At 41.7% G+C, this 15,477-nt stretch overlaps 1 protein-coding gene across 2 annotated transcripts in view; it reads right to left on the bottom strand.

Annotated features, from left to right (window-relative positions):
* Nucleotides 1–15,477, bottom strand: part of Rhoa (ras homolog family member A) — a 35,202-nt gene that overhangs the window by 4,867 nt on the left and 14,858 nt on the right. For both annotated transcript variants that reach the window (XM_021207180.1, XM_021207181.1), the window contains exons 3-4: nt 2,956–3,113; nt 347–467 (exon numbers count right to left, since the gene is read on the bottom strand). In XM_021207180.1, the coding sequence (XP_021062839.1) occupies nt 347–467; nt 2,956–3,111 (277 nt within the window). In that variant the 5' untranslated portion in view covers nt 3,112–3,113. The remainder of the gene's footprint in view (nt 1–346; nt 468–2,955; nt 3,114–15,477) is intronic.

Below are 15,477 nucleotides of genomic sequence, written 5' to 3'. Positions count from 1 at the left end.
GAACTCACTTGGTAGACCAGGCTGGCCTCGAACTCAGAAATCCGCCTGCCTCTGCCTCCCGAGTGCTGGGATTAAAGGCCTGCGCCACCAGGCCCGGCTTATTTTTATTTTTCAAAACAGGGTTTCTTTGTGTAGCCCTGGCTGCCCTCCAACTCACAGAGAGCATCTACCTCTGCTCCCAGGGCCTGGATTATTAGGTGTGCACCAGCACAGCCCGGCATGACTCATTTTCTGAGAGAATGTCAGAATATATGTATCTGGACCACTTGATACCCAGAAAGGATCCAAGATACTAGATGTCTTCCATCTGAATAATGACAAACAACCAGCTTGTAGGGCTACTCACCTAAACTATCAGGGCTGTCAATGGAAAAACACATCAATATAACATCAGTGTCTGGATAAGAGAGAGGCCTCAGGCGGTCATAATCTTCCTGTCCAGCTGTGTCCCATAAAGCCAACTCTACCTGTGACAGGAAAAACAACCACAGAAGTACAATGTTAATATTACTACACATGTGCTACAGTATACCTGTGGACCTCTTTTCAAGAAAGGGTCACTCACTATATACAGTCAAACTGCAGACTATCCAAAATAGTAAAAATAGCTATTCATTTTTATGAGAATCAAATCCAAATACAAGGTGTTCAAAATTTTTATCAAAACAGCAAATTTATAAACAGAACAAAATGCTACAATTAAAAATGTCCAGTTAATAAGACACTATAGTCTATAAAACAGTAGTTTTTAAAAGCATATACAAAGAACTAAAGGGCAACTCCAGCTAAGAGCTGGAGAAACAGTCTTTCCCAATAAAAGAACATACCAACTGGTGCCAACTCCCAACAATTACTTCTGGAACTATTAAAAAGCTCCCCAGACTCAGCAGGCTGAACTTACATATTTGGAAACATACACACACACTGAAAATGGGTTGCAGCATTAGAAAGGTTGAGAACCACTATTTTAGATGGAGTTGGAAGGACAAATAAGGTTAACTATATAATAATTTCAAAAAATTATTCATTAGATTAATATGTTATGAGAAAAAAAAGGCCACCCAAGGAAGAAAACCAAACTTTGACTAACAGACTAAGTAACTTTTCTCCTTCTGTGGCTCCTGAATTGCTCTGAGGTAGACAGTACTTACAGATACCCTTTTTCAGATCAAACTCCCTTATTTCAGAGATTTCTTCTGAAATGAAGGACTCTCCTATCTTTCCTGGTAAGTTATGTTCAAGAATAACAGCACAGGAAAGATAACTATAGATTATTACTCAAAGATATAAGTTGTTTGTTTGTTTGTTTGCTTGTTTTTTTTCAGGACAGGGTTTCTCTGTATAGCCCTGGCTATCCTGGAACTCAGAAATCTGCCAGTCTCTGCCTCCCAAGTGCCGGGATTAAAGGCGTGCGTCACCACGCCCGGCTCTAAGATATGCTAATCTCAATCAAGAAGGCAATCATGGCAACAGTCAAAGGTCAAAAAGACCTCAGCAAATTTCTACCTATGGTTCTATATATGACATCCCTAAAAACTAGTCCCCATCAGGTCCACAGAAACACTTGGATCTGAGCATCTATGCAAAGACTGAGACTGAAGTGGCAAGACACTGCAAAGGTAGGTCACCTTCAAAGAATACGCAGGTTCCCAATGTCCCCAGACCAGCACTGTGGACTAAATATAGGACCTCAAGCATGTTTGGCTACATTACCTCTGTGTGTGTGTGTGTGTGTGTGTGTGTGTGTGTGTGTGTGTGTGTGTGTATACACACTAAGGCTGAGAGATTTCACCAAGTTGTCAGGCTCACTCTGAACTTGTGATCTCTCTGCTCCAAGTTTCTAAGTTGCTCTAACTACAGGCCTGGATCACCACAGCAACACCCTTTCTTCCTTTGAGAAAGGCCTTACTATGTAGCCTACTTTAGCTTCTGCCTGCCAAGTGCTGGGATTTATGTGCGTATGCTACTATGCCTTATGCCAGTCTGGAATACCTTTATACTTTATTTTACTGTAATAAGACTTCATGATCTCAGGGCTGGCCTCAAACTTGTTATGTAGCTGAGAAGCTGAAAAGGACCTTAAATTTCTGATTTTCCTGTCTCTTGCTGCCATTACTAGGATTAGAAACATGTGATACCACATCTGGTTTATGTGGTGCTGGAGACTGAATACCATTGTTCACTCTACCAATTGAGCTATATCCTGAGATCCATTTACTCCCCTATATACATTATTTGTTGGTTAATTGGTTTACTTAATGGACGATCTTACTCTCTAGCTCAGGCTGATCTGGAACTTAAAAATATATATTTAATTTTATATTATATATATATGAATGTTTAGTCTGTCTGCATATCATCTATATGCCCAATGACCACAGGTGATTGATCATAGGTGTTGGGATATCCTGATCAGGAGTTCCAGACAGATACTATCTACCATGTAGACGCTAGGAACTGAACTCAGGTCCTCTGAAAGAGAATTTCTTAACTGTAAGTCATCTCTCAGCCCACGCCTCTGATCTGGAACTTACACTATAGGATTTTAGACATGAATCACCATGCCCAACTTGTATTCCCTACATTATTTGTATTCTTGGCCCAAAAAAGTGCTCTATAATGAGCAACTCTGGAGGGCAGAGCAGCTACTCTAACCCACTACACTAGCTGGGCACTATTACACATCCCTCTAACTATCTAGGTAGTAAGCAGTGGAAGGATTCAAAAATAAACAAGGTGGAGCCCAGAAAATCACAGGTTCAAAGCCAGCCTTGGTTCAACAATGATATAAAAATCAGCTTGTGTTGTCTCAACATCCAAGTACCAACCAATCAATACGTCCAACCCCCACAAAATAGGTAGCAGAAAGAAAATGTATTTCTGTTTCTAACGTTTTGGTCACGATGTGTATACAGTACTTAACACACAAGGGCACTTTGCAGGACTTGTACTCACCTGTTTCCCATCCACCTCAATATCCGCCACATAGTTTTCAAACACTGTGGGTACATAGACCTCTGGGAACTGGTCCTTGCTGAAGACTATGAGCAAGCATGTCTTACCACAAGCTCCATCACCAACAATCACCAGTTTCTTCCTGATGGCAGCCATCACTTAAACATAAAACAAAAGGTATTATTTAGAATGCATAAGAATCCATAAGCAGCCTCAGATTATGACACATTTTAGTAGCCATGGGGGTAGAAAGGAGGCACACATTGGGGCTGGAGAGATGGCTCAGCGGTTAAGAGCACGGACTGCTCTTCCAGAGGTCCTGAGCTCAATTCCCAGCAACCACATGGTGGCTCACAACCTTCTGTAATGAGATCTTGCCCTCTTCTGATGTGTCTGAAGACAGCTACAGTGTACTAATAACACTACATAAATAAATCTTTAAAAACAAAAACAAAGCATACACAATGATCAGAGTGAATAATGTAATAATGTGGGATACCGTTTTTGTTTGAGCATGGTAGCAGGCAGATCTACAGGAGTTTGAGGCCAGTCTGATGTGCACAGTAAGTTCGCTACACAGTGAGACTCAAAACAAAACAAACCAATAAACCAGTCAAAACGCTGGCTTGCTACTTAGGCTAAAGGATCTGAATTCAGATTACCAGCATAGAAAGTCTGTCAAAAGATTGTTGTTTTTTGTTTGTTTGTTTGTTTTTGGTTTTTCAAGACAGGGTTTCTCTGTGTAGCCCTGGTTGTCCTGGAACTCACTCTGTAGACCAAGCTGACCTCAAACTCAGAAATCCATCTGCCTCTGCCTCTCAAGTGCTGGGATTAAAGGTGTGCGCCAGCACTGCCCGGCTGTTCACTTTTTTGTTTGTTTGAGAAAAGGTCTCTGTAGTCCGGGCTGGCCTCAAACTCACAGTTGTTGTCTTTTCTGTCTCCTGATTGCTAGAATTAGAGACATGCGCTATCACACCCGGCCACCACGCCCGGCGCAATTGTATTTTTATGAACTGGCAATGAACAGTCTGGAAAGTGAGTAAGTGTGCAGCCTGGCCTGGCGGCTCACGCCTGCTATCTCAGTACCTGGAAGGCCAGGCAGAAGAGATAGCCTCCCAGCAGGAGCTACCTCGTCCATTCCTGGCCAGTATAAGCTATAGTGTGCATGTTTCTAAAAAATAAAAGCAAAATTAAATTTTGCAAAGCGTAGCTGGGCATGATTTTAAACCTGGGCTACACTCTATGTTCAAGGACTGGAAATGTGATGTAGCTCAGTGGTAGAACATTTGACTTTTTTCAAACATCTGGGTTTAATCTCTAGACCTCAAAACCACACAAAACCAAAAGGGGAAAAAAAAAAAAGACAAAATAAAATAAAAAAAGTCTGGGCAGTGGTGATGCAAACCTTTAATCCCAGCACTCATGAGGTAACAGGTGGCTCTCTAAGTTCAAGGACAGCCTGGTCTATAGAATGAATATCCAGGACAGCCAGGGATACAGAGACATCTCCAAAAAGTAAAAATTAAAAAATAAAAAAATAAAAAAAATTTGGGCAGCATGATGACTTAATGCAAAAATCTGTTTGCTGCTGGGCTGGAGAGAAGGCACAGTGATCCAAGCATTGACTATTCTTTCAAAAACCTTGGGTTTAATTCTGAGCACTCAGATCAGTTCCAGGAATCTGATACCATTTTCTGGAAAGTGGTACTGCTGCCAAGCATGATGACACAAGTTCAATGCCCAGGACCCACTTGGTAGAAGGACAAATTGGTCAATTCCTAAACACTGCTCCCAATCTACCCCCCACCCCCGCACAAAAGAGGTAGAAATGGGGGATCACTATACAGCCAGTCTTGGTCTAAGCAGCAACTTCCTGGTTGGCCAAGGATACATATAGTGAGACTGTCTCAAAACAAACAAAAAATATATAGACCTGTACATGCCTTTAAAACACACAACACACAAGTGGCCAGAGAAGGCCACTGATTTTGATGAACAGTATAGTCTTGTCTTGCTGCAGGTGGTTAAGACATCAGACAAAAAGAAACTACCAAGTACAGGAAATGGAAACAAGGGTAGCAGTCTGCTTTGTATTAAAGTAAAACAAGATTTTGGATTTTCTTTCTTTCTTTCTTTCTTTCTTTCTTTCTTTCTTTCTTTCTTTCTTTCTTTCTTTCCTTCCTTCCTTCCTTCCTTCCTTCTTTCCTTCTTTCCTTCTTTCCTTCTTTCCTTCTTTCCTTCCTTCCTTCCTTCCTTTTTCTTCTTTTTCAAGACAGGGTTTCTCTGTATAGTCCTGGAACTCACTTTGTAGACCAGGCTGGCCTCGAACTCAGAAATCTGTCTGTCTCTGTCTCTGCTGGGATTAAAGGTGTGCGCCACCACTGCCCGGCCTTTTTTTCTTAATAAATTGTCTATTTCTATTGCCTTAAGTTCTGAGCAGATATGAAGGCCAGTAACATTGCTCAGTGAGTGAAAGAGCTTGAGGTACAAGCCTAATGACTGGCCTGAGCTCCATCCCTAGCCAAGGACAGAGGAAAGACTCCCGAAAGTTGTTTTAAGAAAGTCACAGCACACAGACACCTACACTCATCTGCTCCCTAGTTTCCCCACAAGTACAAAAGTTACCCTGCTCCTATGGCTGGGTATTCTCAATGCTAAATGTCTAGCATTTAGGATCTTCTAAGTCTCCCACATTTTTGAACCACACATCTACTAACTAGCCTTGAACATTCCTAACACCCTCAGTGCAGAGAAATATCTTTACCAAAAACCTTTTCTTTTCCCAGAAAGAAGCACCCTACTTGTTCATCTCAAGTATTCCCTTTTGTTCCAAAATCTCTTTCTGGCCCTAAATCACCATTCTCCTAAATGGTGTTGCCTCCAAGTGTAGCACTGGGATTCTCTTGGAGCTGAGCAAAGTGGCAGATGCTTTTAAGCCCAGCTCTAGGGAGATAGAGGCAGATGGATCTCTTTGAGTTTAAGGCCAGCTGGTCTACACATCCAGGGCTACACAGTAGACCCTGTCTCAAAACAAACAAACAAACAAACAAACTAACTAACTAACCAACCATCCAAAACCCAAAACCACCCCATGTGGTCTACCCTACACAAGGAAGGCAAGAATCATCTCTCCTTGGGCCTGATTCACTCCTGAAGTCTCACGTTCCTTCACTGTGGGGGCACATATACCACCGATTCCTCCTCCAAGTCTATTTTCTAGCTGCAGTCAGCATAGAATGACCATAATATACAGCTATACAGAAGAAGTAAAATCACAGGAAGGACATGTTTGAAGTAACCCTGATAAAATATCTAACTCCTTTATAATGTATCATCAGCCTTCTCTTCTGTTTTTGTTATCACCAAGACTGGCCTAGAATTCACTATGTAGTAGAGGCTGGCATAGACCTCCCTGCCTTTATTCCCAAGTGCTAGTGTGTACCATTACTGCTGGCTTTGTAATGACTGTCTCTCATAGGACCCTGAAAACATTAAATTTAGCAAAACAGAAAATGCGCGCGCGCGCACACACACACACACACACACACACACACACACACACACATCTGTGAAACAATAAAGAATCAGAAAACCAGCCAGGCAGTGGTGGCACTTGGGAGGCAGAGGCAGGTGGATTTCTGAGTTCGAGGCCAGCCTGGTCTACAAGGTGAGTTCCAGGACAGCCAGGGCTACACAGAGAAACCCTGCCTCGAAAAACAAACAAACAAACAAACAAACAAAGAATCAGAAAACCTGGGCTGGGTTTGACTAGGCTGGCCTCTGCCTCCTGAGTGCTGGGATTAAAGGTGTGTACCACCACACCCAGCTGCCTAGTTTTGTACACAGCCTTCTAGAGTCTTCTAGATTAAATTAGATTGGGAATTCAAAATAAGTGCTCAGCAATGATACATATGAAAGTATGCATGTATGAAAACATAAAGGTCTAGCTGTGGTGTTGCATGAGATGAGGCAGAAGGAGAGGGGAGTTGTGGGGGGACACTAGAGATGGCTCAGCAGTTAAAAAAGCACTTAGCTGCTATTCCAGATGACCTGGGTTCAATTGCCAGCACCCACATGACCCCTAGCAACCATCTATAACAACTCCAGCTCTGGGGGACCCAATACCCTTTCTTGGGCCTCTTCAGGTACCAAGCATGCAAGTGGTAAGGGAAAACACCCACACATAAAATAATAAAAGACTAAAAGAAATCTATTAACTTATATATATTAACCTTTAGATAATGTAATAAAGCCAGCCAGGAGTAGCGGCAGGTGCTTTTTTCTAGCACTTGGGACAAACCTGGACTACACAGTGAGTTCTGGGCCACCTAGAAAGACATAGTGAAACCTATCTTTTTTTAACAACAACAACAACTCCTCTTCCTCCTCCCTTCTCCTCCTCATCTTGGGTTTTCAGGACAGGGTTTCTCTGTGTAGTCCTGGCTGTCCTGGAACTCAGAGATCTGCAGGCTCTGCCTCCATTAAAGGTTCCTAGCCCACCTTTTTTTTTTTTTTTTAAGTCAATAAAAAGGAGAAAATGCTAACTTAATGAACAGCAGACACTAATGATTAGTTCAGTATGCCATACCTTTTAATATGCCAAACTTTTGATCTTTTTTTTCCTTAACTGTTAATTAACAAAATAATCTCCATTTTTTGTGTCTGAGAAAGGGTCTTATGGAACTGAAGATGGCCTGAAATTTCCTAAATAGCTAAGGATAACCTTGAACTCCTGATTCTTCTGACTTTTTTGTTTTGTTTTTTGAGACAGGTTTCCTCCATGTAACCCTGGCTGCCCTGGCTGGCATCAAACACAAGAGATCTTCCTGCCTCTGCCTCCCTCTAGAGAGGAATTAGAAGCATAAACCACCTAGCTTGGCTCTCCTATCTTTCTTTTTTTCTTTTTCTTTTTTTTTTTTTTAAGATTTATTTATTTATTATACGTAAGTACACTGTAGCTGTCTTCAGACACTCCAGAAGAGGGCGTCAGGTCTTGTTAAGGATGGTTATGAGCCACCATGTGGTTGCTGGCATTTGAACTCCGGACCTTCGGAAGAGCAGTTAGGTGCTCTTACCCACTGAGCCATCTCACCAGCCCCTCTCCTATCTTTCAAGGTGCATGCCATCATTGCCAGCTCAAAAATAATCTTTTATACATAATTTTTTAGATATCCATGTGCTATAGCCATATAATATTATTTATCATTAACAGTCATGAAATAGTAATACATGATACAATGTGGATGAATCTTGAAAATATTATGAAGAAAACCAGTCAGTCAGCTAAAAAGACCACATTCTTGTCTTTTTTTCCCTCTCTTTGAGACAGTAAGGGGTTTATTTCTCTGTGTAAGAGCCTTGGTTCTCATTAAACTCACAAAGGCCTGCCTGCTTCTGTCTCCTGAGTGATGAGATTAAAAGTGTGGGCCACCACACTCAGTGAGGACCACATTCTTTATTCTGACTTTACATATTATCTAACCTATTGGAAAATATATAGAAAGCATAGTCACTGCCAAGGCTAGTTATTTTAGACTTTCCAGATGAAACACAGGGAGCTAAGAGATTTAGTATAGTTTACATAGCCTCACCTCAGATAGCCTAGCCCATCCTAGAAGGATTTTTCTAATAGAGTTTGACTGGCAGGACTTAGTTCCAGCCACATGTCCTTAATTAACAGACTTCTTCCTTTGCTGAAGTAAAGGGTCAAAGTGCTCTTTACGCCTCAGGAGCTCTCTCTGTTCTGTCAATCATTGCAATGGTTAACACTTTAGAATAAAAGTTACAGCCACATGGTGGCTCGCAACCATCCATAATGAGACCCGACTTTCCGGTGTATCTGAAGACAGCTACAGTGTACTTACATATAATAATAACTCTTTTTTGTTTTGTTTTCTTTTTGTTTTGAGACAGTTTCTCTGTATAGCTCTGGCTGTCCTGGAACTCACTCTGTAGACCAGGCTGGCCTCAGAAATCCACCTGCCTCTGCCTCCCAAGTGCTGGGATTAAAGGCGTGCGCCACCACTGCCTGGCCAGCAAGAGCAACCTTAACCATGACAGTGGGTCAGGACAGCAAGAGCACTTGAGAGGAGAAGCTAGGAGCATCAGAAGTTCATCCTTGGTAACACAGCAATTGCTCTATGAAACACTATGTTTAAAAAGGAGGTGTGGGAGGCCAGGGTGTGTGTATGTCGCAATAATGGCTTAGCCATCAAGAGCACTTACTGCTCTTGCACAGGACCAGGATTTGGTTGGAAGCACCCACATGGCTACTCAGAGCTGTCTATAACTCCAGTCCCAGGTGAAATAACACCCTCCTTTGACTTCTGTGAGTACCAGGCAGGAACATGATGCACACATTCATGCAGGCAAAATACCCACAAGCACTAAATAACTAGACAGGTAAATAAATAACAGCATAGTGGCTCCCATCTATAATATCCACACTGAAGAAATAGAAGCAAAATTCAAGGTCTGTCTAGATTACATAGCTGCTGGTAATAAAGACCACCATTTCCCAGCATGTACCCAGGATTATTAAAATCTAGCTAATGGGCCTTATGGAAAGGGAAATAGCAGGAGATAAATGCTACAAGTTTTGAGGTTAGAGGAAATGGGACTTAGCATACAAGTGGAAGTATAAAAACAATGTAACTCTAAAGAAAGTCCTCACTGAGAGAGGAGGCTGAGCACTACAGCCAACAAAGCACCTGAGCAGAGGCTCCTACTGCCTCCATCCTCCTTCGGTCCTTTTCGCTTTTTTCCTTTGAGTGGGTACTTCAGGTATACTATGCTATCATCACTCTGTGTAACCGAGGCAGCATGCACCACATTCATTTGTGTGGTGCTAGGAAATCAAATATAGGACTTTAGCCAGTTGTATTGGCACACATCTTCAATCACAACATTTGGGACAATCACATCAAGCAGACCTCTGCTTGTTTGAGATTATCCTGGTCTACAGAGGAGTTCCAGTACAGCTAGGACTACATAGAGATCCTGTCAAAAGGAAAAGAAAAGAAGTAAAACCTGTATAGGGCTATGCACAGCACTCCACCAACTTGAGTTACAGGGCTGGTCCTCATTTTCTCAAAAAAGCAAATTAACAGTTGATAGTGATGCTGGGAAAGGAAACAGGTTTGCACTAAAAAGAGATGCTTCACTGTTCTAAAAACACTAAGCATTCTTAGAACTGCTAAGCAGGAAAAAGGGTCACCCTTGAAGTCAAGGGTTATTAGGCCAAAATGAGACCAGTTAATATTCTTTTTATGGAATGAAGCTGCAGGTACAGAATAAGTGAAGCATTGTCTTTAACCATAGCTGATAAATATAAATGAAAAATGATAAATATACATATAGAGAGAGATGGAAAAGCTAGATAAGAGAAGAGCAGGCTGAGAGATGTAGCTCACCAAGCAGAGAATCTACCTAACAAACAATGCCCTTGGTTCAATCCTCACCAAAGAAACCTAGTGTAGTAGCACACATGAGATACTGTTTCAAAGAGAGAGAGAAGTGGGGGGAGAGAAAATGGGGAATAGCTTACTTTGTATTGTTTTTCTTAAATTCGCCTGCCTCTGCCTCCCGAGTGCTGGGATTAAAGGCATGGGCCACTGTATTGTTTTTAAAAAACAACTATTGGGGGCTGGAGAAATGGCTCAGCGGTTAAGAGCACTGGCTGCTTACTCTTCCAGAGGTCCTGAGTTCAATTCCCAGCAACCTCATAGTGGCTCACAACCATCTATATTGGGATCTGATGCCGTCTTCTGGTATGTCTGAAGACAGCTACAAGTGTACTCATATAAATGAAATAATTTTTTTTTTTTTTTTTTGGAGACAGGGTTTCTCTGTATAGCTCTGGCTGTCCTGGAACTCACTTCGTTGACCAGGCTGGCCTCGAACTCAGAAATCTGCCTGCCTCTGCCTCCCAAGTGCTAGGAATAAAGGCGTGCGCCACCACGCCCAGCTGAGATAAATAAATCTTAAAAAAAACAACAACAGGGCTGGTGAGATGGCTCAGTGGGTAAGAGCACCCGACTGCTCATCCGAAGGTCCGGAGTTCAAATCCCAGCAANCACATGGTGGCTCATAACCATCCGTAACAAGATCTGACGCCCTCTCCTGGAGTGTCTGAAGACAGCTACAGTGTACTTACAATAAATAAATCTAAAAAAAAAAAAAAAAAAACCAACAACAACAACAAAAAAACCTAAAACAACCACTCTGCCCCAAAGCTAACTGCCTTAAATAGGTCTAATTTCCGAGTCCCCTGTTGTGGAAATTAGCATTAAATCACTGGTGCACAGTGTTCATGTGGAAAAAGCACACTACACAATGTCTTTATTTTATAATGAGCAGCGTTGAGTCGGGCGTGCTGGCACATGCCTTTAATCCCAGCACAAGGGAGGCAGAGGCAGGTGGATTTCTGAGTTTGAGGCCAGCCTGGTCTACAAAGTGAGTTCCAGGACAGCCAGGGCTACACAGAGAAACCCCGTCTCAAAAAAACCAAAAAAAAAAAAAGAAAAAGAAAAACAAACAAACAAAAAAAGAATAGCATGTGCACTGCTCGTTATCACAGCATTCTGAAGTGCCAGGAAACCCAGCCCCAAGGTGTACCCACAGACCTCAAGTGACATGAGACCCTGGAAAGAGACAAACTCAAGATTTCAGACTGGCATCTATTGGGGAATTTCTTGCCAGCAGAAGCATGTCCAATGGATGAATGCAGATGGGAGCTTATGAAGTAAAGACCTGAAGCTATACCACAGACTTTAGGAATATACTGCTGTTTAACTCTACGTAGCCTCCCTAGGTATACTGATTAGTTTTTGTTTTGTTTTGTTTGTATTGATTGATTTTTTTTTTTCAAGACAGGGTTTCTTTGTGTAGCCCCGTCTGTCCTGGAACTCAGAAATCCGCCTGCCTCTGCCTCCCAAGTGCTGAAATTAAAGGCGTGCAACACCACTCACTGCCCAGCTTATTTATTTTTGAGATGGGTCTCTCTGTAGACCTGACTGTTCTGAAGCTTACTATGTAGCCCAGGCTGGCCTTGACTCACAGAGATTCACCTGCTTCTGTTTCCCAAGTGCTGGGATTTATGTTCTATCGCATTTAGCCCTTCCTCTTTAGTGCGTGTGTGTGTGTGTGTGTGTGTGTGTGTGTGTGTGTGTGTACCATGTACTTGATTTATTTTTCAAGACAGGTCTTACTATGTAGCTCAGGCTAGCCTGAAACTACTATTGACCAGGCTGGCCACAAACTCAGATCCAATTGGCCTCCCTAGAGCGCCAGGATTACAAGCAAGTGTCACCACCACCCATCTGTCTCTTGCTACCATGACACAAACTACAGTTACCTGGGAAAAAGTACCCTCAACTGAAGAACTGCATCCATCAGATTATATTGTAGGCAAATCCATGGGGGAAGATTTTCTAAATGGTCAGTGTGAGAGGGCCCAGCCCACTGTCATTAGTGCTACCCTGGGGCAGGTCTGGACTGTACAAGAAAGCAGGCTGAGCTTTCTCCATAGTCTGTCTCTTGCTTCATTTCCTGCCTCCTGCTCCTGCTATGGCTTCTCTTTATGATGTGTATCTATATATGGCCTGTAAGCTGAAATAAAACTCTTTTCTCTCCAAGTTACTTTTGGTCATGATGGTTACCACAGCAACAGAAAGCAAACAACACTGGTCTGACCAATACTTGGTCACACTGATCACTCCCTACAAGGAAATTAAAACAATGTTAACTATATTCAAGCCAAAACCTCAATTCCATTGCCTCTAACATTTGTTATCTCAGCATTTGAAGAGTAAAGGCAGGAGGGTTGGACATTCAAGGCTAGCTTGGGCTACATAGTAATAGGCTTCAGGCCAGCCTATTAGACCATTATTTCAAAAACAATAAAAAAGGAGATGAAGACATGGCTCAGTAGTTAAGAGCACTTGTTCTTGCAGAAGACCAGGATTCAGTTCCAAGCACCCACATGATGGCTCACAACCATTTATAATGGGGTCTGATGCCCTCTTCTGGCATACAAACATACATCCAGAGAGAACATTTATACATAAAACAAATAAATAAAGTTTTAAAAAATTGAGGTAAAGTAGGCATGGTGGTGAGTACTTTTTCTTCCAGCACTCAGGAGGCAGAGACAGGACGATCTCTGTGAGTTTGTCAGCCTGGTCTACCCAGGACATGGCTATGTTCTGGGACAGTCAGGGCTATGTAGACAACCCTATCTCCAAAAATTAAAATTTAAAGTTAATTCTTTCCAAACAAGACTTACAAGTCGGTAGGAAGTATTTGTCAATCACTTTATTAAAATGTCTGTAGTCTTTAGTCATGTATACAACAAAAACAAGAGAAAAAGTCTGAATTTATCATCTCAGATAATAGCAAGTTCTTTTTTTTTTTTTTTTTGGTTTTTCGAGACAGGGTTTCTCTGTATAACCCTGGCTGTCCTGGAACTCAGAAATCCGCCTGCCTCTGCCTCCCGAGTGCTGGGATTAAAGGCCTGCGCCACCAGGCCCGGCAATAGCAAGTTCTTAAGAAGGACTATATCAGCCGGGTGTGGTGGTGCACGCCTTTAATCCCAGCACTCGGGAGGCAGAGACAGGCGGATTTCTGAGTTCGAGGCCAGCCTGGTCTACAGAGTGAGTTCCAGGACAGCCAGGGCTACACAGAGAAACCCTGTCTCAAAAAATCCAAAAAATAAAAAATAAAAAAAATGGGGGTGGGTGGGAGATATTATACCCTTAGAAAATTCTAGAAAGCAGGTTTTTACTATAATGAAGTTCATTATAAAAGACTAAACACACTTCTTATTAACAGCTATGCCCTAAAGGCTACAAATGCTTTTTCATAAATTAGAAGAGAATCATAATTACTCAAGTAGGGCATTTTTCTTAAAAGGAAATTTAAAGCATGTTACTGTTCCTACAGCTGATCTTGTCACAGTCATAATAATTTACTCTACCTGGATGAAGATGAAATCATATTCACTCTAATACAAATCCTAGTCACATCTGGGCCAGATCAGTTAACACATTCTAGAAGAGGTCCAGGTGGACTCTGTCCCACTGTCACCATCCAAGGCAATACATTACTCTACTGACCAAACATTTCATTTAGATTAAAAACTCCGAGACAGTTCCCACAAGAACACATACATCTACCACATGATGTTCAATAAAGCGAAACATCAATTGCATAAACAGGTAAGTTGTATATAGATCAGCCACAATTACTAGAAACTGATTTCAGTTATAAAAACATAGATGGCAGGAGACCAGAATGTCAGTCATTTGCAGCACTGGTTAATCAGCTCCACTAGAGGAGAGTAAATCCCTGCTTTCTCACTTTCTTCAGTGCTTTCAGTACCAGTTTCCTTGGTCAGATCATAGACAGTCGGTGAGGTGGTTCAAGGGGGTAAAGGCTGGCCTTGACCTACTAACTCTCCCATTCTCCCCCCACCCCATACTGGCATATATCGCACCTGGCTCTTCTACAACCTATATTACTAAACTGGATAGATCATATTCTCTCTCCCTCTCTCCTCTCTTTTTGGTTTTTCAAGAGAAGGTTTCTTTGAGTAATAGCCCCAGCTGTCCTGGAACTTGCTTATGTAGGCCAGCCTCTGCCTCTGCCTCCAGCATTACAGTGTGTATGTATCTATTTCTTCAATAATTCTTAGCTTACTTTTGCTTACCAGAAGCTAACAAAGACATCTGAGGTGATGCTACTAGTTAGTAATAAGTGCACTAAAGACACTTATTAGCCAAACATTAATTATCAGGAGGCACAAAACAGTCCTCCAGCCAAGAAGCAGAAGTGGAAACAATCTGAATTACTATGCCTCTGCAGGATCGAGATGTTTGTAATATTTTAGAAAGATAATGAATAAATTTCCATGCAGCTAAAATAACCACAGCTTTAAAAATGACTAATTCAGCATACTTAAGATAATTATCATTTTACCTCATGAATCTTCAAAAGGCTAATTATGCAGAAGAAACAGTGATGATTACAGCAAGCTTTCTACCATTTCTAGACACTTGGACACTAAATGCAAAATAGTAAGGGCTTGGTGATGGGTTGGAGTGTAGTTCAGCAGCAGAGCTCTCCTCAGGCATATATGCAAAGCCTTGGGTTTGAACCTTAGAATTTCAAAAATATGAAATGAATCCTTTACTATAGAGGATATAACATTTAAACACTGAGGTTATAACACTTATCCTATTGACATTATTTTAAGTATATAATTCTGAGACTTTATCTCAAACATTTATACTGAAATTTACACACCTTGGGTTTTTCTCTAAATTGAAAATATGTGGGCTGGAGAGATGGCTCAGTGGTTAAGAGCACTGACTGCTTTTCCGAAGGTCCTGAGTTCAAATCCCAGCAACCACATGATGGCTCACAGCCATCCATAATGAAAACTGATGCCCTCTCCTGGAGTGTCTGAAGACAGTTACAGTGTACTTACATATAATTAATAAATAAATCTTAAAAAAAAAAAAA

Source organism: Mus pahari, chromosome 10, assembly GCF_900095145.1.
Source record: "Mus pahari chromosome 10, PAHARI_EIJ_v1.1, whole genome shotgun sequence".
Classification (NCBI taxonomy): Eukaryota; Metazoa; Chordata; class Mammalia; order Rodentia; family Muridae; genus Mus; species Mus pahari.
Note: the sequence above shows the minus strand (reverse complement) of the source record. Positions and strands in the feature narration are given on the sequence as shown.